The 22,896-nt window shown below is 43.2% G+C and overlaps 3 protein-coding genes across 6 annotated transcripts in view; 1 reads left to right on the forward strand and 2 right to left on the reverse strand.

Moving 5' to 3' along the window:
* LOC129855479 (exocyst complex component 2-like) overlaps positions 1-2,310 on the forward strand; it is an 87,042-nt gene extending 84,732 nt beyond the window's left edge. For both annotated transcript variants that reach the window (XM_055923192.1, XM_055923191.1), the window contains exons 26-28: positions 1,034-1,095; positions 1,478-1,537; positions 1,730-2,310. In XM_055923192.1, coding sequence (XP_055779167.1) covers positions 1,034-1,095; positions 1,478-1,537; positions 1,730-1,823 — 216 coding nt within the window. In that variant the 3' untranslated portion in view covers positions 1,824-2,310. The remainder of the gene's footprint in view (positions 1-1,033; positions 1,096-1,477; positions 1,538-1,729) is intronic.
* Positions 2,311-3,206: 896 nt separating this feature from the next.
* Positions 3,207-9,811, reverse strand: irf4l (interferon regulatory factor 4 like). Of its 3 annotated transcripts, none has more exons than XM_055923195.1 (9): positions 9,388-9,811; positions 8,946-9,148; positions 7,917-8,103; positions 7,326-7,408; positions 6,856-7,000; positions 6,485-6,586; positions 5,930-6,310; positions 5,229-5,338; positions 3,207-4,963 (listed from the first exon to the last, which is right to left on the reverse strand). In XM_055923195.1, the coding sequence occupies exons 2-9, from the start codon at positions 9,144-9,146 to the stop codon at positions 4,790-4,792; spliced, it is 1,383 nt and encodes a 460-aa protein (XP_055779170.1). In that variant the 5' UTR covers positions 9,147-9,148; positions 9,388-9,811; the 3' UTR covers positions 3,207-4,789. The 3 variants fall into 3 exon arrangements, with proteins under 3 accessions (XP_055779170.1, XP_055779169.1, XP_055779168.1); XM_055923194.1 differs by having other exon boundaries at positions 3,208-4,963; positions 7,326-7,423; positions 9,464-9,811; XM_055923193.1 differs by having other exon boundaries at positions 3,208-4,963; positions 7,326-7,423.
* Positions 9,812-9,909: 98 nt separating this feature from the next.
* LOC129855482 (dual specificity protein phosphatase 22-B-like) lies at positions 9,910-19,386 on the reverse strand. The gene is made up of 7 exons (XM_055923196.1): positions 18,996-19,386; positions 18,737-18,770; positions 16,772-16,854; positions 11,623-11,672; positions 11,369-11,443; positions 11,111-11,282; positions 9,910-10,857 (listed from the first exon to the last, which is right to left on the reverse strand). The coding sequence occupies exons 1-7, from the start codon at positions 19,014-19,016 to the stop codon at positions 10,705-10,707; spliced, it is 588 nt and encodes a 195-aa protein (XP_055779171.1). The 5' UTR covers positions 19,017-19,386; the 3' UTR covers positions 9,910-10,704.
* Between the last annotated feature and the right edge of the window lie 3,510 nt (positions 19,387-22,896).

Raw genomic sequence — 22,896 nt, forward strand, 5'->3', positions numbered from 1 at the left:
TCCCAAGTTACCCTCAGCCAAGGAGACGGCCCAACTCATGGTACAGCACGTCTTCCAAATCCATGGACTTCCGGTCGACATAGTCTCGGATCGTGGTCTTCAGTTCTCGTCACGATTCTGGAAGGCTTTCTGCACCCTCATTGGGTCGTCGGCCAGCCAGTCCTCCTGGTTTCATCCTCAATCTAGCGGCCAGTCGAAGCGTGCCAATCAGGACCTGGAGACGACTCTTCGGTGCCTCATATCGGCCAACCCCACCCACCTGGAGCCAACAACTTGTGTGGGTGGAGTACGCCCAGAACACCCTTCCCTGCTCGGCCACTGGTCTCTTGCCCTCCGAGTGCTCCGTGGGTTATCAGCCCCGGCTCTTCCCTGATCAAAAGGAAGGTCAACATAACCTCGGCTCAGATGTTTGTCCGCCACTGTCGGCATACCTGGAAGAGGTATAGCTGGCACCGGACCCCGGCTACCCGCTATCGACTCAGGCAGAGGGTATGGCTCTACACTCGGGATCTGCCCCTCCGGGTGGAGTCCTGTAAACTTTCCTCCCGCTTTATCGGCCCTTTCCCCATCTCTAAAGTCCTTGCCCCACTGTTGTTCGTCTTCTGTTGCCCCGCACCCTCTGTATACATCCCACTTTTCATGTGTCTAGGATTAAACCTCTGTCTCACTGCCCTGTGTCTCCTGTTCCCGTTTCTCTTGCTCTCTAGTTTGTTTTTCTAGTCTTCCCGGATCTGACCTTTCTGCCTGTCCTGACCCTGGCTGCCATTCTGTCCCTGTTTGACCCTGCCTTGAATTATGAACCACTGCCTGCCCTCGACATGCCCTTTTGTATAATAAATATTCTGAGTATCGAACTATTCGCCTCCTGTGTCTGCATCTGGGTCATATCCTGACTCGTGAAACTACTATATACTGCTCACTCTACAGCCTTAAATGTTGATAATTTAAGTACCCTAAGTATATGCGTATATGCTTTTATCCATTCCTTTCTTTCTCTTTATCCTCTTTCATCCCTCTCTTTCTCTCTCTGCAGGCCCGTTTGGAGATAGATTCTCTGAGAGATGCTGTAGCCTCCTACCTGTCATCTGAGAGCCAGTAAGGCCCATAGAACCCTCATTGACACTGTACTGCAGTACACCACTACACACCTGTTTACCACACGTACACATACACTACACTTCCATACACTGTGCATACTATACAAATGTACATGAATTACAGCGATTATACATTACTCTCACTTTCATTCCTGTAAATCACATTCATCTTCTAGTCATCATCACCTGGTGGTATATGGAAAAGGAAGCGAAAGCAGAACTTTACCGGCAATCCAACTAGTTTAATCAGGTTCTGTGACTTAATATGAGTCTGTCTTTGTGTTATGGTATGTCTCTCTCTCCTTCTGTGTGTGTGTGTGTGTAGTATAATTTGTTGGTGTGTGTGTGGTGTAGTGTTAACTGTGTGTATCTTGTTTCAGCGCCAGCTTCAAACAGGCTCTGGAGGTCCTTCCCCAGCTACACAACGGAGCAGACAAAAAGTAAGTCATTCATCGAGGTCATATTTGGAGCAGACAAAAAAAGGAAGTCATTCGTCAAGGTTCAAGCTGGCACTAGAACAAGATTCATGATGAAAAATTCTAATCTGCACAGTACTGCGGGGGATGATTCTACCTCTAATTTTCACTGTATATGTCTCTTGTTGTCTTCTCTCTCCCTCTCTCTCTCTCTAGGTTACTGGAGGAGCTGCTGAATACGTTTAAGAGCAGTATGCAGCTCCAGCTCACCTGTTTCCAGCCCTCTAATGTCCAGCCTGTCAAGAGATGAGTCTGTACAACGTCTCTTCGACGTTACTCTAATGGCACTATAGTATCTCTATCAAATATGTGCAATGCCTATTTACTTGCACTGATAAACTCTCATAACTTTTTTTGTTAAATTGTTATAAGATCTAGAATGGAAACGTGCACACTAGTCTTTTTCACGCTAATCTCATTTTTAGTCTTAGATATGTACACTCATTTTCTGAGTTAATCTCACAGTTAATCTGGGCAGCCCCTCTACTGTGGAATCATGCTAATTATGCTATTGTTAGATGGCCACTCATCTAGAAATCAGCATCCAGTCCCTTGTAGGCAAGCTAGGTCATGCTAGCCTGGTGTTCGAGACGCGATTGTCTCTCTTCTACTGAGAAACGAGTCAACATATGTGGTCCCTGATTTCTGTATGTTCATAAAGAAACTGCACATGGCCATTATAATGCTCTGTCCTCTTATTACCGTCTCAATTGCCAAATAAAGACACATTTACATTATTTCTGTTCTTGTAACAGCCGCATTTGGGACAGTGAAAGAGAGAGCATATAGTCATCTCTGTCCCATAGACGGTAAGGCCTCAGCCGTTCAACAGTACGTTAGTTGCCAAAACAGTCACCTCAGGCGGTTGTTGTACTGACAGCTCATGTCTGGCACACTAGAGTCTGGGGTAGGGCCGGTTAGGGTATTGGTAGGGCGGGGCGGGGTGGGGAGTGGTCTATGTTAACTCCTTAGTTGCTGGCTATAAAAATGTTGCACAGAGATTCGGTTGTAGGTGTGAGGAGTTAGCCATAACTGAACTGCGGTGGATGGTTGCGGTTTTGAAGTGTGTGGTCGTATGTCAGACGTAGTAGTAGTAGACGAAGGCTGCCACACCCATGACTCGTGAGCTGAGTGGTGGGATTATCACAGGGCGCGTCCCTAGAACCGGCACTGTGGGATTTTATCACAAAATATTGTACCATTTTACACACGTTCATGACTGATTATGAAAACGTCACTCATTACGAGACAACTCAACACAAAACATGATGGGGACTTGAATAACCTACCAGAAATCAACTAGCTCCAACCAAAAATGCTAGTAAAAGATCATGAGATTGAAATGTTTTACAACAACATGTAACTTTTAGTTTTTTATTATTATCAGACAATAATTTGCCATATTATTCTTGGTACTAAATATTGTTTGGTCGGGGACACTTGAAAAGGGGATTTCGTCCTGCTAAATTTTGAATAAGTAAATGTTCTTATCGACAAAACAAACCCAAAAACGTGCCAATGTTCTTATTGCCACTATCGGCTGTTTCAGATAAGTCAAACCTCAAATGTCTTAATGTGGGCTACATTATCAGCAGCAGCAGCCCGTTCTTTTCTAAGGCCAGGCAGGGGGAAAGTCATTGAGACGGGGTGTTTTTGATTGTCTGTTCTAAACTTAGCTCTGTCTCTGTAGTGTCCACCCACGGATTCATTCACAACAGCAGTAGGTTCAAAGCCCTCGGGTCTCATCCTTCTTCCACCGGTAGACTGTTTACAGCAACAGAGAGGTGAGGAGGGGAGTTTTACGCCGCACTTCTGTTCCATTCGGGACACCACAGGTCCAGGCCTATCAATCAAAACATATTTACATTGATCTCATTCTCTGAAATAGGTGTTATTGACACTGGCAGTAGGTAGCGGAATTTTTGTCGGTAGATGGTGGAGTGGAAAGTGTCAGGCAAACCAGTTGGTTATCTGTGTTGGTTATTATCAAAAATCTGTTAATTTGCCATTGTATGTTTTCTCATTTATTTAAGTTGGCTGCATGTGTGCACATATTTCTGTGTGATTACATTGTAACTCCTTATGGAGGAGAAATGGCTGCCAATGTGGTATCAAGTGGCGTCATCAGCCTTGTTTACCTTATCAGACCGTGGATAAGTAACCACACAGATGTGTCACTCATTCTGGGGTTTTCACTATTCTTCCATGGAAGTTAAAATGTTGTTTGGCATGTCAAAGGCACCCCAGGAAACAGTTCTAAACCCTCTTCAGTTCTATGCCTCTCTGGGACGGAAAGAGTGGCCGACCTCTTCCTCCTCCCCTGGTGATGTCATCACCCATTGTTTATGACCGCGTTCTCCTGCGAGTGTGTTTGATTAACCAGCATCATCCTGCATCTGAACCAGGCTTCCTGTACACACACACACACAAAGGATGTCACTTCTCACAAATCCCTTATCTAACATGAGCCCTCTTTCTATTCATTTGATGTATGTCTCAAAACATGCAACGTTTTTGCCTGAAACCATTTTAATTATTCAATTACAAAACATTCCCAATGTATGACACAGTGAGCCAATCCAAAGGTTCGGCATGCTAGTACGTGTTTCAGTGTGGTCGAATCTCAGTGGTAGTCTTTGGTCATCTCTGAACTGCAGTATTTATGATTGAGAAAATGCGATACACTAGAAGTAACAGGTCAAATGTATTTACAGAAGAAAGCATGTCAACATCAGTATGGTTAACTACACACGCTCATACAATAAAATGCAGATACAAAAACACACACACACGACTCTAGAGCATGTCGATACAATCACTACAGCTGTCAGTTCTGTTGTCACAAAGTGGACCTTGCAAAACGGCAGGTCAAGTTTGAGTCTTTCAGGCCAAAGGATGGCTCCCTGAGAGTAGTTGAAATACAGTTTGATCCATAAGAATTTGGGGTGTTGACTCCCTTACAACACACATCTATACAGCATACAACTATCTGTTAGTCTCTTCAGTGGTCCCAGTGTATGTTCCTCCATGGCCTGGTTAAGTTCAGTTTGGCTTGGATTGACATAGTTCTGCTTCAGCTTTGATGGAAATGTGTGATCCAGAGTACAGTGTGACGACTCTCTCCTCGGCTCCCCAGGCTTTCCTGTCTCTCCCTCTCTTCTCCTCTCCCCATGTCCTGCACCGCAGTCTGACTGTGATCAGAGATGGTCAGATTAGTCAGTCCTGCAGGGTGTTGCTATGTGTGATGACCCTCTGGTAGTCCTCAGTTACGGAAGAGGTCATGTGTTCCGTGACTCCAGGGAGAGGGAGGTCGTAGCTGCGGTAGTAGTGTCCGCTGGTCTGCTGGTGCTGGGTGTAGTACAGGAGCTGCCTGGCAAACATGGGTTCCACCTGCAGGAGTGGAGGGGAACAGCAGGGATTACTACTGGTGTCACTGAGAGGTGGTGGTAAGGGGGTGAGATAGAAGGGGGACTGTACTATAAGTGCTATGTATTAGTGTGGGTGTTACAAGGAATCAAACTGATGTTTTGTGAGAGCTCGATGGAGGTTACGGGGTATATAGAGGGCCAGGATTAGGTGATGGGGTGTGAGTAAAGTAGAGAGGGGCATTGAAGACAGGTAGAGGTCACGTTGATGTTAGGGGATGGTTATATACCTGTACAGTGAGGGTCCTCTGTCTCTGGGGATCCAGACACTCGTCTCCGAAGCTCAGCAGCACCTGGAGACGTGGAGGTGGCCGACAGTGGAGGGCATAGCCCTGCAACTCTGGCAGACAGAGAGAAATCGAGGTTAATAGGGTCTAGATAGTTAGGTACAGAGGAGCGGCGACTGTGGAGGGAATAACCCTGCAACTCTGAGATAGCAGGAGGGAGAGAGAGGGGTGGTAGAGAAAATTGATTGTAGCTCAGAGACGGAAGTAGAGAGGGATTAAATCTAGAGGATAGGGTTGGGTAGAGAAGTTTGCAAGGAGGGGACATTTGGGTTGATAAAGGGTTAATTTAATTTTGGCCAAAGGGAATTCCTATGAACTGGTGTGGTGACTTTAGAAGTCATGTGACTGGGTGGAAAGTCCTGTGTCTATATGCAAATTAGACCAATCAGGCTGAACACATCTGTGGTAGGGCAAGGTGGGCGGGGATGAGGTCACATAACTGTGTGTAATGTCCTATTCTTAAAAGTGTGTGGTGGGAAGTATGGAGGCAATCTCAACATAATATTTACAGGAAAGGAGGACGTGTCTGCTTCCTGGCCACGACCAGGAAACAGCATGACAACAGTGTGTGGTTTAGTTTGTCAGTGAATGAGATGCGTGCACGTGTGCGCCTGCCTGCCTGCCTGCAGTTTACGTTAACTTACCTGTGAGGTAGTCCTGTGTGTGCAGTAGTTTACAGGTGTGTTCTCTCTCCAGCTTGTTGGGTTTGTCTACGTAGGATGATAACCCTCCCTCCCAGAACACTCTCTCCTGGCACAGCCGCCGGGCGTAGAGGCCATCTGGGGCCATCCACAGTAGCACGCCCCTCTCCAGGGTACAACCAGGGGGGCTGGGAGGACACTCCTCCCCCCTCCCCAGGGCTGGGAGGCTGTCCAGGGGTAGGGGTACTAGGTCTGGACCCACAGTGGGGGAATAAAGCTTTTCGTCTGGGGAGCAGGGAGCGATGCGACAGCCCTCTGGACTGGAGGTGGTCACCTCCCTCCACAGAGAGTCCCGGTAAAACACTGACACATGTAACCGCATATCTGGGGTGGAGGAAGAAGCACAGGTAAGAGAAACAGCATAAAAATCTGAGTATTTAGCAAACTCTTGGAATACAGTATCAATTTGCCTTAAATATAATGCGCAATTACGTGGACTAAAATCAAAATATTATTTGTAAGTCCAATTTGAAGTAAATAAGCATGTGTGTACTGTACCTGAGAGTGCCTCTGCTGATCTCATGCTGGTGTCCAGTGTGAAGGGGGAGGGCTGGGCGTCAGTAGCGCTGTAGGTGTAGAAAGAGCCTGTGATCTGGTACCCTGCAAACGCAGAGACACAGGACCTCAATAAGGCACGTAATTCCAACACACCAGAAAAGCATACACGCAAACATCATGAGCCTGAATCGACGATCACACATTGAGATCAATGGAAGACTTACGCAAAAAAAGTGAGTTATTTGAGCAGATGTCAAGTTAGGGTTGAGGCTCATGAGAGCTCTGCATAACTACAGATACATAACAGCTGCACAGCCTACATTAGATTCTATCACACAAGTAAAAGATATATGCTGTGTTATGAGGCCTACCGTTGTCCATGCTGGGCCCCTGGGCCCAGGATAGGCTGCGTGAGGGGTAGGGGCACTGGGCATAGGGCAGCTCAGGAAGAGAGGCCTGCTCTGGAAGATAGTCCTTCATCCAGCCTCGCTCTGTACTGGGCATGTACCCAGACATCTATAGAGAAAGAGATATCTGTCAGTCAAACAATCACCTCTACACACGGGACCAACTAAGATTCATAATATGAATGGAAGAAGTATCACTAAGACTGGGCTCATGTGATATTGTGTGCTAATCACTCAATGTGCGTACTAGTGCGTCTGTGTGCGTTCATGCCTGAAAGGGTGGGTTCTGAGTCCCTCGTCATGTGATGTTGATGACACACTCGCCAGTCCATGCAGCTGTTCTCTTCACTCTCTCACTCACTAACACACATACAGACACACACGCCACGAACAAAACCGCTAAGAGGTGAGAGTTTACAGATGACCATAATGACCTGTGGCTGCAGGGCGGGGTATGAGGGTAGCATGGGGTAACTCAGAGGACTCAGGGGGCTGCCACCATCCTCCTGTTTGGATCCTGATAGCAAGAAATCTGTTACACAGGAGTAGTAATTTAAACACACACCACATGAGTAATCACACACAGACATTTCAACGCACTCTTAAATTACGAGAGGGTAGATAGTAGTTTAATTACACATGAATAATCAAGACTTTATCATAAAAGTTCATAACGAATATGAAGTAGACAGAGAGAGCAAATGGATGGATGAAACTACAGTCTTGTGGTTTGGCAGCCTGATTTCCCAGTATACTGAAATGTTTCTATTGTTTCTATTATTTACACATAAGTCACTGGCCCCTATCAAAACCTGCTGGGGCATTCAGTGTGTGGGTGCCATCTGTGTTTCCTTCTGATAGTGGTGCATATAACAAAAACATGTATATATGAAAGCTGATTCAATAACTCTATAGGTTTTTCCACAAATTTCATCATTTGAATTAATTATAAACTGCAACGTAAAATTACAGCATGAATCCTAGGCCACTATATTTAAAGTAAATGCAAAATAAATTAAACTGACGCTTCTTGGCGCACTCCGGGATGATCCGGTAGACTTTGTAAGGGTCTGAGATGTCCAGCTGACTTCGCTGCACGAGCTCCTCGAAGTCGTTACTTTTGTTGAGCGCGCACCGCAGGCGCGTCTTCCACGTTGGCGGGTCCAGTTTGTCGATGCCCTCCCGAAACTTGCCTTTAAACAGCGCCCAAGCCTGCAGAAAAGTCACAGAAAACGAAGTCGTCAGACACGGGTAACGAATCACCGGTGCAGTTGTGCACGAGTTGGTACATCCTAAATCCTATGCGTAACCAAAGCTTAGTTGTAGTTGTAGCAATAGCTTTTATTCGTTGTAGGCCTAGTAGTTGTAAAACAACTTTATTATGCTGATAATTAAAGTTTTTTGTTGTATTATTATTATTATTTAATTGTTATTATTACAAGACCGTAGTTGCAATATTATTCTTGTTACTAAGTATTTAAAAAAAACATATTTATATTTAGACACTTGAAAACGAGATGCTACCGCTACAGCTAAGTCTGTTATCTAACCTGTTGCCTAGTCACTTTACCCCTACTTATATGTACATAGCTACCTCAATTATCTCGTACCTCTGCACATCGACTCGGTACTGGTACTTCCTGTATATAGGCATGTTATTTTTACTCGTTATTGTGCATTTATTCCTCGTGTCACTATTTCTATTTGTTATATCTTTATTCCTCTGTTATTGGGAAATTACCCAAAAGTAAGCATTTCACTGTTAATCTACACCTGTTGTTTACGAAGCATGTTACAAATAACATTTGATTTGATTCAAGTTATTTTATCCTGCACAATTTCAAATAAATAAAAGGCACGTACTTAACTCATCACTAGTCTAATTGTACTGTGTGTGGCTCCTTGTGTGGCTCAAATGTATGCGCTCACTACTGTAAGTAGCTCTGAAGAAGAGTGTGCTAAAATATTAAAATGTAATAGCCTACACATCTCTCGCACATGCAGTGCGTAAATGCAGACATTCATTTGAGGTCCCGTACCATACAGTAGCCTACCTTGAAGAGAGCGGCATCCTCGTCCCGGTTGTAGTCCTGCTTGCCCGCGTGCTTCCATGGTATCCTGAAGATGCTCTTGTCTTCGTTCTCCCAGACCAGGCCCGGGTACTTCCCGGTATCCACCTGCTCGATTAGCCACGAGCGGAGCTTTCCGTTCCCACAGCTCACCGTAGACATCCCGTAGTCCGACTCAGGGTTCATCTCTAGCCAAGATCATGGACATGGTCAGGACAGTATAGGCTATATTGGTAAATATTATAGGTACTAAGATATTTTGACTACAAATTATCCATAACACATTAAATTTGCCTAAAAATATCTGGAAAAATGTTATTGCTTGAGTTTGTGTCAAATTGCTTTCGTATACTAAACTTGCATACCAATTATGTAAATTGAATTCAAATAATTTAAGAATAGGCTACATTCACTTTTGAACACTTACTTGCATGTAAACGTGTTTTTTTGCTGCAGGTAGCCTATATATTTGAGCGGGAGCAGAGCAAATGTCCTTGACTTACCGCTGAAACTCGAAACCCCTTTGAGTTTTGAAATCAATCAGTCTCGAAAGATCATAATGCAGCGTGACAACTCAATTTAAATCAGTTGTAGATGGGGGCGGGGCGAAATGAAGTCGAGCGTGGATGCTGGGCTGTTCGCGGCTGTGAAACTTCATGCTGCGCATGCCTCCCGTAAGCAGCAGGGGAAACCCTCGCGAACGTCAGTCGCAGAAAAAGACACCCGCAACGCTGGAAAGTGAGACAATCTGTTCACCAGTCGAGAGCAAAGCAATTCTTTGAAATTACATAAACCAATGATATAGGCTAATTCTACATCCTGTCACGGAAAGCCTAAGCCTATATTATATTATAACATCTGTCTCCAGTAGGCTATACATGTAGGCTATAAATGAATAGAAGTCTATCAATCGAAATCCAACTTTCAAATAAAGACCCAACAAACTTAATCAGAGGCCAATTTTTTAATTAGTAGCCTATGTAATCATTATAATTCCTAAAGTCATAGGCTAATTGTCATTGTGATAAAGAAGATTGCCTAGTGGGGATAAAATGAAAATGTGGCTGTGCTTGGTGATATAGGCTAACTTCAACCACCTCTGTATGCATGGAAACAGTAGACACATTTTAAGTACTTTTTTATAAGTCATGGTCAAGAATAATCCATCAAAATCTCTGTTGGTCTACAAAGATACAGTGCTGCGTTTCACATAACTTTTAGGCCTATGAATATACAGAGATGTATTCCTCGTATTAGGCAAATTTGTAAGTCGCTCTGGATAAGAGCGTCTGCTAAATGACTTAAATGTAAATGTATTCACAAAGCACACACACAAACCCACACACGTCACACTCCCAGAGGGGGAGGGAGTGTGTATGGACAGGAGTGGGGGAGATGATAGAAGTTCGAGGTTTACTCTCTCTCTCTCTCTCTCTGTGTGTGTGTAATGTAGGCTTGTAATGTATCTTTCCTGGGCGTTCAGATTGACTGCTCTTGCATGTTGCTGTGACTGTTAGGGGAGAGCAAGAACCCAGTCGTACACAGGTACCACTGAGAAATCCCCTCATGACAACCTGTACATTTTTTGTAATCAACATTTTCCAGTTGGTCTAACCTACAGTTGGTTGAACTGAATAAGAAACTCAGTCCCACCAATATATATTGATGTCAGAAACAGTGATTGGCTGGCCATTGAGTGAGTGACAGCTGTCTGGCGTGGGCTGAGCAGGCAGGAGACATGGGGTCATGTGTTGCTGGTGGCTAGCTGAGCTGCCGTTGCCGTGGCCGTTGCTATGGACTCACTGATGGCCTGAGACTTCTGCCACAGAAGGGCTCTGATCTCCTCTTCATCATTAAAATGGTTCTCCTTATACCTGTCCTTAAACCATTCCCTATACTGAGGACAGAGAAGGAGACCGGAGAGAGTGTCAGAAGAGTGGGAGAGTTGAGAGGAGGAGAGAGTCATAAGAGAGGGAAAGATGAGAGGGAGCAGAAAAATAGATTGATAGAGAGAAGACCCAGGAGAGAGTAAAGAACTTGTGTGATAGCGATTGTGAGAGAAAGATAAATAGATAAGAGGAGGAGGAGAGAGAGAAAGGCAATACTCAGTGGGTTAAGAAAAGAGAGAGAGAAAGAAGACTGTCACTGACCTGTGCCACCTCTAGATTCTCAAAGTCCTCTAGCTGCCTTAAGAACCCCACGTTAGGTCCAGCACACGGCCGTACCACCCTCACCGCAGCTAAGGACTCCACCCAGCCCCGCCCAGTAACTGTCATGATGTACACCACCACCAACGTAACACTACGAGACACACCTGCCACACTGGGAACACATCAGTCAATCAATTACATCAATTAGAATGTCATCAATACATTCAATCAAATATCAATACATTTAAAAATTCTCACCAGTGGACCAGGCAGCCTTTCCCTTTGAGTCTGGACTCGTGGATGAAAATGATGCTGTCCTTAAAAAACGGGGTCCTGAAGACAGATATAAAGCTTGGACTAGGACTGCAGTTTGAGCTAATAAACGAACATTTAGGGGATATAAAGTCACGTAACGTTCATCGTTTGTTAATTAACCACGCACACGTGCACACACACCAGCGCACCTGGCACGTACACACACCTCGCGCGTACACACAAACACAGACACTTACAGGTTTTGTTTGGAGGCATCAGCAGCAGGGATGCAGAGGTATTTCATCTCCTGTGGAAGAGGACAACTGGAGCTGAACAACAAGTCAACAACATATAAAACATTGACATACCCAATTTGACATTATGCATTTGGGTCCATAAACATTGTGTCATAATGCTGTATGCCAACATACTATATCTAGTGATGAGGCTCTTTATCACTTCAGTTTGAACTCTGTGGTGTTGGGGGTCTTCTGCTCTCTTCCTCTTTCAGGTCCTAACAAGGGACAAACCCCATGCAGTAGCGCATCATGACAATACAGATTTATTCTCTCTATGTGCATGCGTGTGTGTGTGTGTGGTGGATGTGCACCTGACAGCTGATGGTGAACCATGGCCTCAGCGGGCAGAAACGAACCGTCCCGTTATGACTGCGCCTCCGCAAAAAAAAAAAAAACTCTGCGACATAGAGAGCCACGGTAGTCCTCCAACTGGACAGGTCAGACAGACAGCCGCACGCACCCCCGATAGACAGTAGAACACGGGTAGGAGTAGTCCGGAATCTAATGTTCTAATAAACTCATCTCAACTGGTCATCCAAATAATGAGTCATCACAATCAGCATAGCTACCCACAATACAACACTGTCAAGATCAATCGTCATCCTAGCAATTTGTCATGACCACAATTTACCACACCACTCTAATCAAAACTGTGTGCAACGAATTAGATTTAGAAAAATACAGCGCAATTAATACATAGAATATTAATCCTGAGAAGCATTACCAATTTCTGCTAAAAATTGCCCATGTCAACTTCACCAGGTTGTTAACTAACCTCTTCCCTCTCCAAAACCACAGAGCCATCTTTGCAGAAATCAATCAGTATAACCATACAAGTTGACTGTTGGGTATGCAAATTGACCCTCCATCTGGCTTGCCATTAGTCTGCAAAGAGCTGAGTCATAGAGGCTTGCTAAACAGTTGATCAGTTGATTTACCGGTAGAATGATAACGCATTCTCTAGTAGTGTGACGACTTGCCGACGCGTTTCAGCTGCATGGCCTTTGACAGGGAGTACTCCCTGGCCTCCCTGACACTTTGTTTCCATTGAACATGCCATACAAATAAAGGCATTTTAATTAATTATATGAAGAGTGCCTTGGTCTTCTTTTCTTTTTGATAACCAATTTAACCCTTTTATCAAAGAGCACCTTCTGTCTACCAAAATCTACTATTGTGTATCTTAATACTGTGATAGAAGTTGCCATTCTCTCATCAGCATAATAATAGTGAAAGCACACTACTGTACACACAACAACTAACTGAGATGCTGTCACAGACTGATAAAGTGTAAAGAGATTGATACATGGTTTTCAGGCTGGCTTTAAATGAGAAAATATTAAAGTTCAGAGACAATACTTGTGTGTGTGTGTGTTTGTACACAAATATGGTGTATTTAGTATTTTATTGCTTTTCAGTGCAACTGAAACAGCTGCAGTCAACAGCACTGAAGGAAAACTAGTTGATAACCGCACAGCTCATTTTAGCATTCTCAGTTTGAGGTTTGTCCTCTCCCCATCTGTACTTATCTCACACAAACACACCTTTCCCACTCTCTCATATAGAAACATATTTGAACATCCGAATGAAGCCCTATCTGAAAACCCAGATAAACATGTAATACAGTCGTGAAGAGGGCACGACAAAGCCTATTCCCCTCAGGAAACTAAAAAGATTTGTCACGGGTCCTCAGATCCTCAAAAGAGCTGCAACGTTGTGAACATCCTGACTGGTTGCATCACTGCCTGGTACGGCAACTGCTCGGCTTCTGACCGCAAGGCACTACAGAGGGTAGTATATACGGCCCAGTACATCACTGGGGCTAAGCTGCCTGCCATCCAGGACCTCTACACCAGGCGGAATCAGAGGAAGGCCGTAAAAATGTTCAAAGACCCCAGCCACCCCAGTCATCGACTGTTCTCTCTACTACCACATGGCGAGCGGTACCGGAGTGCCAAGTCTAGGACTAAAGGCTTCTCAACAGATTTTACCCCCAAGCCATAAGACTCCTGAACAGGTAATCAAACAGCTACCCGGACTATATGCATTGTGTGCCCCCCCCAAACCCCTCTTTTACGCTGCTCCTACTCTCTGTTTATCATATACGCACCGACAGACCAGTGCCCCCGCACATTGGCTACTGGGACTATCTGCATTTATATCTCAATCAGCCCGACTAACCGGTCGGGGCCTGTATATTGCCTCCCTATTGTTATTTTTCACTGTCTTTATTACTGTTGTTTTTATTTCTTTACTTACCTATTGTTCACCTAATACCTTTTTTTAACTTAAAAATTGCACTGTTGGTTAGGCATTGTAACAGTATAACTTTAAACCGTCCCCTCGCCCCGACACAGGCGCGAACCAGGGACCCTCTGCACACATCAACAACAGTCACCCACGAAGCGTCATTACCCATCGCTCCACAAAAGCCGCGGCTCTTGCAGAGCAAGGGGAACCACTACTTCTAGGTTTCAGAGCAAGTGACGTAACTGATTGAAACGCTATTAGCGCGTACCCGCTAACTAGCTAGCCATTTCACATCCGTTACACTCACCCCCCTTTCAACCTCCTCCTTTTCCGCAGCAACCAGTGATCCGGGTCAACAGCATCAATGTAAGTAAGCATTTCACTGTAAGGTCAGTGAATACCTGTTGTATTCGGCGCGCGTGACAAATAAAGTTTGCTTTGATTTGATAGAGTTGCACTTTCATGTAATTATGAAATTGCAGGCAGGTCACCTGTGATACAAGTCAGTATTCAACGTCCATCCATGTTCGAGGATGTCGGGAGATGATGTGAAAACTGACCACTAGGGGCAACAGTGAGCACTGTCACCTTCAAGTAAGTTTCGGTTTTGCTAGGGCATTGTGGATGGGCGTAAGTAGTGATGTTACGTTTGATACCGGAGCTCTGAGGCATGCGTCGAAATTGCTAGCAGTGTGCCAATGCGTGTATCACTTTATCAGAAGTACGTCATCAATGACGTCCGAAGCTTCGTTTGATCACGTGCTTTTTCAAATCATGTGTTGCAAAATGCGAGCTCCCACAGAATTTGCTGTGGTTCCAATTTATTTAGTGTAGTATAGGCTTCTGTCTTAAGCATCATAAATAATGCCTTAGGTTCAGTTTTTTTAAAGAGTGAACTTGAAAGCAAAAAAAGTGTGATAACTTTACAAGGATTATCTACATGCGTTTCAATGTTCATTGCCTTTACTTGCAAACGACAAAATAGAGGGGTACAGCCATGTAACAAAGGTTGAAAACAGGAGAGCGATACACCCAACTCAACATGAGGTAGTGTCCCGTTAATACTGTGCCAACTCTGGGTGATGACATCACAGGAGGGTAAAGGTCACGGTCAACACCAATGTCCATAATAACCATGCTCCCATGAATAGTACTAATACTATACTGCAGTTAAGTCCACCAGCTATTCAGTAGGAATTATTTATATAGTGTCCACACTATAACAAAAAGGAAGCATGGTGTAAGATACAAACCTGCTATTCCAACTGATTATAGTCTACTAAATCCAGCAATTTACTGCAGCGCCAATGTGTTATAATGAACACAACAGAGAAAAAATATCTCTATCTGATAATCACATGATACTATTTATTGCTGAACAGCAGATGTCACTAATGTGCATTACGACCAGATAATGAAGCTTTGAATAATTTACCGTTTTTAGGCAGAATTTGGTGAAAGCGCCGAAGCCTATGGAAAGCCTTGGTTTCCCATCACTACCTGTAAGCGTCTTCCTCTGATTTCAAGGTTGCATGTTCAAGTACAGCGAGAGAAAGTTGTTTTGATATTTTTGTTTTAAGCCTATCCCAAACCTTAACCCTTACACGAACCATTCGGAGTTAATGTCTAACCTTAAGAATTATGAGTTTCTGCCTAAACTTAACCTGAAACACTTCGAAATTTGACATTTGGAACAACTTCGAAATCTGACGTTTCCGAAACAAGGATGAACGTCTCATTCTGACGTGAGACTTTTAAAGCTTGTAGGAATATAGGGTTTCAAAAATGTCATCAGAAAAGGCAGAAATCTAGTTAACACATTCAGCTGCTAAATGATGTCTGCATGCCTATATTTTGATAAAAAAGTGTAGAATAATTTAAACTCACCAACATCCAGTATCAAATAAACATTTCTGCAACTCCACCTTGAGTTGCATAACATGAGGTACATTCTTTAAAAAAAAATTATATCTAGAACCTAAAAGGGTTCTTTGGCTGTCCCCATAGGATAACCCTTTGAAGAACCCCTTTTCATTGGGTTTTACATGGAACCCAAAAGGGTTCTACCTGGAGCCCAAAAGGGTTCTACCTGGAACAAAAAAGGCTTCTCCTATGGGGACAGCCAAAGAACCCCATTGTCTTGTGGGTGATACCAGAAGTCTAATACTTTCCATATACCAATTGAAAATGGGGATAGGAAAGTTTGACTTTCAATACAACTTCAGTTTTCTATTTCAGGAGTCGTAACAGAGAAGTGTGAATTGGTGACATAATGAACATCGTATGAGTATTTGACTCAGTACACAGCAAAAATTACTTATGGGTATTTTCTTTTCATCCACAACTATCTGAGAAGCATTATTATACAGGCATTGAGGCGTAGAACCTTTGACTAGACAACACTGTTTACAAAACAGACAGCCTAATATAGAAAGAACAGAACACTTTCCAACTGTCACAATGTATGGATTATATCAAGTTCAGCCCTTATATTGCTATTGGCGATATGACTGTGATCAAGTGGGATTAAGTGGGTGTTAGTTATTCAAGATCAAGCATAGCCTCCCAAGGTTATGATATAAGTAGAGTAGGATCAAAAATTATCTATACTTATCGTTCCATTCAACTACTGCAACCAGATATCATTCCATACTAATATAACAAGGCAGGCAGTAGACTGATTGGTCAGGTTATACTGCTGAGCCCAATATCACACAGGTCACAACTCTAAGGGCTGGTTGCCTGGACACAGATAAAGCATAGTCCTAGACTAATATACAATTTCAATTGAGAATCTCCATCTCCAATCCAGGACTAGGCTTAATCTGTGTCAGGGGTGGGCAAGGCATAGTCTCACCTCTAGAATGGGGGCAGCGGTGTCATGGATGGAAAGGATGTGGGTGATATTGTGCTTCGCCAACAGCTCCTTGTCCCGCGCATCTGAGAATAAAAAACATAATAATATAATATGTAATTTAGGATATGCTTTTATCCAAACCGATTTACAGTACAGTGAGTGCTAACATTTTAAGTTTACTGTAATGTACATGATCTCTGCAGGAATCGAACCCACGACCCTGGAGTTGCTAGCGCCATACACTTACCAGCTGATAAAAATCACGTAGGCCCTGTCCTCAAATTACAAAGACCCTTGGCACCCCTGTCCTAAATAAAGAGTTTTCTGCTCAACAACAACAAACAACTCCCCAAGGATCTCCAAGCAAATAAACTCTCACAAACAGGTTTTTCTTCATTTGAACTGAAAGAAAAACCGGAAAACCAGTGTTTCTAAAAGAGCACAAAAGCAAGAAACAGTAAATCTTCAAATCAAATTCTGTCTTTAAAAGGAAGCTAAAGGTTCTCTACTTAGGTCAGATGTGCCAAGGGCATGTTTTCTCATGCTGGGTTAGTTTACTGAATGGTAAGGTGATATACATATGGACTAGAAAGGACTCTGAGGAAATTAGGCCCAAGCCTGATTATGAAATGATGTCCAACCCAAACGGTGCACAGTGTAGGAGTCAGTAAATTGATGATGGCTGGTGTTATCTATTATATAATAACAATCATCAAATCAATTATTTAGAGGAAAAAGCACACACACACACACACACACACACACACACATACAGTGGGGTCCAAAATTATTGACACCCTTGATAAAAATGAGCAATAATGAATTTATAAAATAAATAATTCAAATACTGAGCTGTACTGTATCCTAAAAAAAAGGGAAATTATGTTATTTTATACTAATACTAATTGCTTAGAGAAAGAGATTTTGTTTAACAAGTAATACTTTTTTTCAAAAAGGTAGGGGTAAAAAGTATTGACACCCCTAAAGATTCTTATAAGTAAGTAGTCAGAAGTTAAGTATTTGGTCCCATATTCCTTGCACACAATGACTACATCAAGCTTGTGAATCTCCAAACTTGTTGGATGCATTTGTGGTTCATTTAGGTTGTGTTTCAGATTATTTTGTTCCCAATAGAAAAATGGTAAATAATGTATTGTGTCATTTTGGAGTCACTTATATTCTAAATAAGAATATCATTTGTTTCTACATTAATGTGCATGTTACCACGGTTACGGATAATCCTCAATGAATCGTGAATAATAAGGAGTGAGAAAGTTACAGAGGGTTAAAGATCATAGCCCCAAGACATGCTATGACCTCTCCCTCTCACCATTACCAATAACAGGGGAGGTTAGCATGTCTTGGGGCTATGATCCTTAACCCTCTGTAACTTTCTCACTCCGTATTATTCAAGATTCATTGAGGATTATCCGTAACCGCGGTAACATCCACATTAATGTCATTATTAACATTATTAACGATTCATTCAGGATTACCTGTAATCATGGTAGAATCCACATTAATGTAGAAGTGTTTAGGAACCTATTCTATTCTTATTTACAATAAAAGTGACTGAACATTTCACAATACATGATTTACCATTTATTTCTATAAAAAAAAAAATCTAAAACACAAACAAAATGAACTGCAAATGCCTTTTTCATCTTTATCAAAGGTATCAACAATTCCGGACCCCACTGTATATGCTTATTACACAAGCACACACTCTTATTAAATAAAGACACCCTCATAACTGTGCTTTAGTGGATCTGTGTAAAGATCTGGAGAACTGAACAGCAGGTGTGGGACACCCACTGCTACACACATGCCTTACACACACACACACACACACACACACACACACACACACACACACACACACACACACACACACACACACACACACACACACACACACACACACACACACACACACACACACTCACTGTAAGGGAATTACTTTACCTTTGAAGTTTCCCAGATAGAGATCAGGCAGCACCTACATGGTGAAATACATGTTTGTTCTCAAATTATTCTGTATTATTCTGCTTATAATAATAAAGAGCCCGCTAATTGTGGCCTATTTACTGCAGTCTATCTTTGAGCCATTGTATTTAACTGAATTTCGATAGCTTAACCTTTCTCACAATCAAAAGCAGATGATGTCATTCCGAGAAAGCCTCGGACACACACGTGCTCCAATTGACATAATTATTACCGCTACCTTGTTTATTCCATTCCCCATGTCCTGGGAAGAAAATATCCCTCTGCCAGACGCTTCAATCTAATGGTTAAATGTCTTATTCAAAATAGATAGCATAGTAGTCTGAACAGCCTGTTTGAAATGTAGCCAATATTTTCGGGATAATTTATCTCCCAAAAGCAGGTAGCTGGTGACAAGCCCTCTCAACAGGCAGATAGTAGTCTTTCCTTTCGTGTAGTTTTCAGGTCATTCGATCTTCTCCTGTTCCTAACTCATTATCTATTTAATGAGACCTTGGAAGTTCTGATAGAGTGTGCGTGGCACTGGGTTTGCCCGTTGTGGTTATGGCTGCAGACAGTCCATTAATCTAACTGTTGGTCATTAATAATGACGCAATATGACCTTAACCCTGCTATGTGACTGTTTTGGTATGTGGCCATCCCGTGGCCAATGCTCTCTGGGGCTAAATATATGTCTCAGTGGAGTGAAGTTGAGATAGACAGAGAGATCCAGGGGGCAGAGGAGGCAAGCCCATAGCCCATACCTACAATAGCCTACATAACCCACAGAGCTCCAACAGAGCCCCAATAATCCATCTCTCAGTTGCTCTGAACTTTTAACCGTCTACTCACCACAAAGCAAATTCTCCAGTGCTAAATCAACACTGACAATTTTCAATTTGACACTTGGCCAGTGTCTATACAGGTCCACACTTTTGAGTGTTAATATTTGTGTTGTGGAGAAAATTACCAGGCTGGATACAGGAGTACAGTTTGGTTTAGAGAAAACCTCTCGTGCTCTACAGCCCACCCCAATTGTGCGCAAGTGCATTACCGATTAGGTGTCGTAACATAACACTGCCGTAATCCATTACCGCTTAGTAACAGCATAGTAACTAATATAAACAGATATACCCTACCGGTCAAAAGTTTTAGAACCCCTACTCATTCAAGGGAGGCCATGTAGTGTAGATCACCGATACTACAGTGAGTATTTCTCCTTTGGCAAGATAATCCATCCATCTGACAGGTGTGACATGTCAAGAAGCTGATTAAACATCATGATCATTACACAGGTGCATCTTGTACTGGGGACAATAAAAGGCCACTCTAAAATGTGCAGTTGGCATGCTGGGAGCAAGAAATTGGCATGCTGATTGCAAGAATGTCCACCAAAACTGTTGCCAGAGAATGTAATGTTAATTTCTCTACCATAAGCCACCTCCAATGTCATTTTAAGACCACGTGTAACCACGTCAGCCCAGGACCTCCACATCCGGCTTCTTCACCTGTGAGATGGTCTGAGATAAGCCACCTGGACAGCTAATGAAACGGTGGGTTTGCACAACCAAAGAATTTCTGCACAAACTGTCAGAAACCGTTTCACAGAAGCTCATCTGCATGCTCAACATCCTCACATAATAGTATTTTCTTTATTGACACATGCTTCTATGTCACATTTACAAAGACATCTGAAGTGGTAGCCAATATGTTCAAACATTGATAGACCAATTAAAAACCTAAACCAATTAAACTGGTACAACACTATCACTCACAGGTGGCCAAAAATAACAAATTCAAAGCCACGCCCTTTTGAGTAATTTGTAACGTTACCACCCATGACTGCATTTGTTTGTGACCGATACAAATCGATTCAAATCAAATTTTATTTGTAACATGCGCTGAATATAACAGGTGTAGTAGACGTTAATTTGAAATTCGTACTTATAAGCCCTTAACCAACAATGCAGTTTAAAGAAAAATAACAGTTGAGAAAATATTTACTAAATTAACTAAAGTAAAACAATTATTGAGTAACAATAAAATAACAATAATGAGGATATATACAGGGTACCAGTACCGAGTCAATGTGCAGGGATACAGGTTAGTCAAGGTAATTGAGGTAATACACTGCTCAAAAAAATAAAGGGAACACTAAAATAACACATCCTAGATCTGAATGAATGAAATATTCTTATTAAATACTTTTTTCTTTACATAGTTGAATGTGCTGACAACAAAATCATGATCAATGGAAATCAAATTTATCAACCCATGGAGGTCTGGATTTGGAGTCACACTCAAAATTAAAGTGGAAAACCACACTACAGGCTGATCCAACTTTGATGTAATGTCCTTAAAACAAGTCAAAATGAGGCTCAGTAGTGTGTGTGGCCTCCAAGTGCCTGTATGACCTCCCTACAACGCCTGGGCATGCTCCTGATGAGGTGGCGGACTCCTGGACAGTCTGTGGTGCAACGTGGCATTGGTGGATGGAGCGAGACATGATGTCCCAGATGTGCTCAATTGGATTCAGGTCTGGGGAACGGGCGGGCCAGTCCATAGCATCAATGCCTTCCTCTTGCAGGAACTGCTGACACACTCCAGCCACATGAGGTCTAGCATTGTCTTGCATTAGGAGGAACCCAGGGCCAACCGCACCAGCATATGGTCTCACAAGGGGTCTGAGGATCTCATCTCGGTACCTAATGGTAGTCAGGCTACCTCTGGCGAGCACATGGAGGGCTGTGCGGCCCCCCAAAGAAATGCCACCCCACACCATGACTGACCCACCGCCAAACCGGTCATGCTGGAGGATGTTGCAGGCAGCAGAACATTCTATACGGCGTCTCCAGACTGTCACGTCTGTCACATGTGCTCAGTGTGAACCTGCTTTCATCTGTGAAGAGCACAGGGCGCCAGTGGCGAATTTGCCAATCTTGGTATTCTCTGGCAAATTCCAAACGTCCTGCACGGTGTTGGGCTGTAAGCACAACCCCCACCTGTGGACGTTGGGCCCTCATACCACCCTCATGGAGTCTGTTTCTGACCGTTTGAGCAGACACATGCACATTTGTGGTCTGCTGGAGGTCATTTTGCAGGGCTCTGGCAGTGCACCTCCTTGCACAAAGGCGGAGGTAGCGGTCCTGCTGCTGGGTTGTTGCCCTCCTACGGCCTCCTCCACGTCTCCTGATGTACTGGCCTGTCTCCTGGTAGCGCCTCCATGCTCTGGACACTACGCTGACAGACACAGCAAACCTTCATGCCACAGCTCGCATTGATGTGCCATCCTGGATGAGCTGCACTACCTGAGCCACTTGTGTGGGTTGTAGACTCCGTCTCATGCTACCACTAGAGTGAATGCACCGCCAGCATTCAAAAGTGACCAAAACATCAGCCAGGAAGCATAGGAACTGAGAAGTGGTCTGTGGTCACCACCTGCAGAACCACTCCTTTACTGGGGGTGTCTTGCTAATTGCCTATAATTTCTACCTGTTGTCTATTCCATTTGCACAACAGCATGTGAAATTTATTGTCAATCAGTGTTGCTTCCTAAGTGGACAGTATGATTTCACAGAAGTGTGATTGACTTGGAGTTACATTGTGTTGTTTAAGTGTTCCCTTTATTTTTTTGAGCAGTGTACATAGATAGGGGTAAAATGACTATGCACTTTGTTGAATTTGTTAATTCTCTGTCCTGTGGACTTCACCAAATGAGTTCTTACTGTTGTTGAATGTTATCATTACACGTTACCTGATTGTGACAATACATTACATATATCATGAGGCTTTACTTTGATGGCCAAGATTTACCCTAACACAGTGGTGTTAGGAACCTCCTGGGTTACGTGCCACATAAGGCCAGCAAGTCTGATTATGCTGGTTTACAACATGATGTGTAATTCCTATTGCAATCCAGCCAAAGTTAGGACATCCAACAGTTCTAATTTTTATACACCCACAACCTGCATTCTGAATGTCTATCATTCGGAACAGTGATGAAGAAGACTACCTAAACCATTTAAACTAGAACACCCATTTCAGTAACAGGTGCAATAAATCTAACTGATTTAATTAGTTTAGAAAAATGTATGTTATTTATCTTTGTGTAACATAAGATTAATCAATCAATCAATGTACAG

The sequence above is a fragment of the Salvelinus fontinalis genome, chromosome 5 (assembly GCF_029448725.1).
Source record: "Salvelinus fontinalis isolate EN_2023a chromosome 5, ASM2944872v1, whole genome shotgun sequence".
In the NCBI taxonomy this organism is placed as follows: Eukaryota; Metazoa; Chordata; class Actinopteri; order Salmoniformes; family Salmonidae; genus Salvelinus; species Salvelinus fontinalis.

Bases quoted from the DNA above. Each gene is read 5' to 3' on its own strand.
- irf4l (XM_055923194.1), bottom strand. From the start codon at position 9,146: ATGAACCCTGAGTCGGACTACGGGATGTCTACGGTGAGCTGTGGGAAC. The intron at 8,104-8,945 runs GTAGGCTACTGT...ACTTTTCTGCAG, and splicing joins AGGATGCCGCTCTCTTCAAG to GCTTGGGCGCTGTTTAAAGG. The intron at 4,964-5,228 runs GTATATAACCAT...CCACTCCTGCAG, and splicing joins AGAGGACCCTCACTGTACAG to GTGGAACCCATGTTTGCCAG.
- LOC129855482 (XM_055923196.1), bottom strand. From the start codon at position 19,016: ATGGGGAATGGAATAAACAAG. The intron at 11,673-16,771 runs GTGAGACTATGC...CCTCTTCCACAG, and splicing joins CCGCTGCCCCCATTCTAGAG to GAGATGAAATACCTCTGCAT. The intron at 11,444-11,622 runs GTAAGTGTCTGT...ATCTGTCTTCAG, and splicing joins GATGCCTCCAAACAAAACCT to GACCCCGTTTTTTAAGGACA.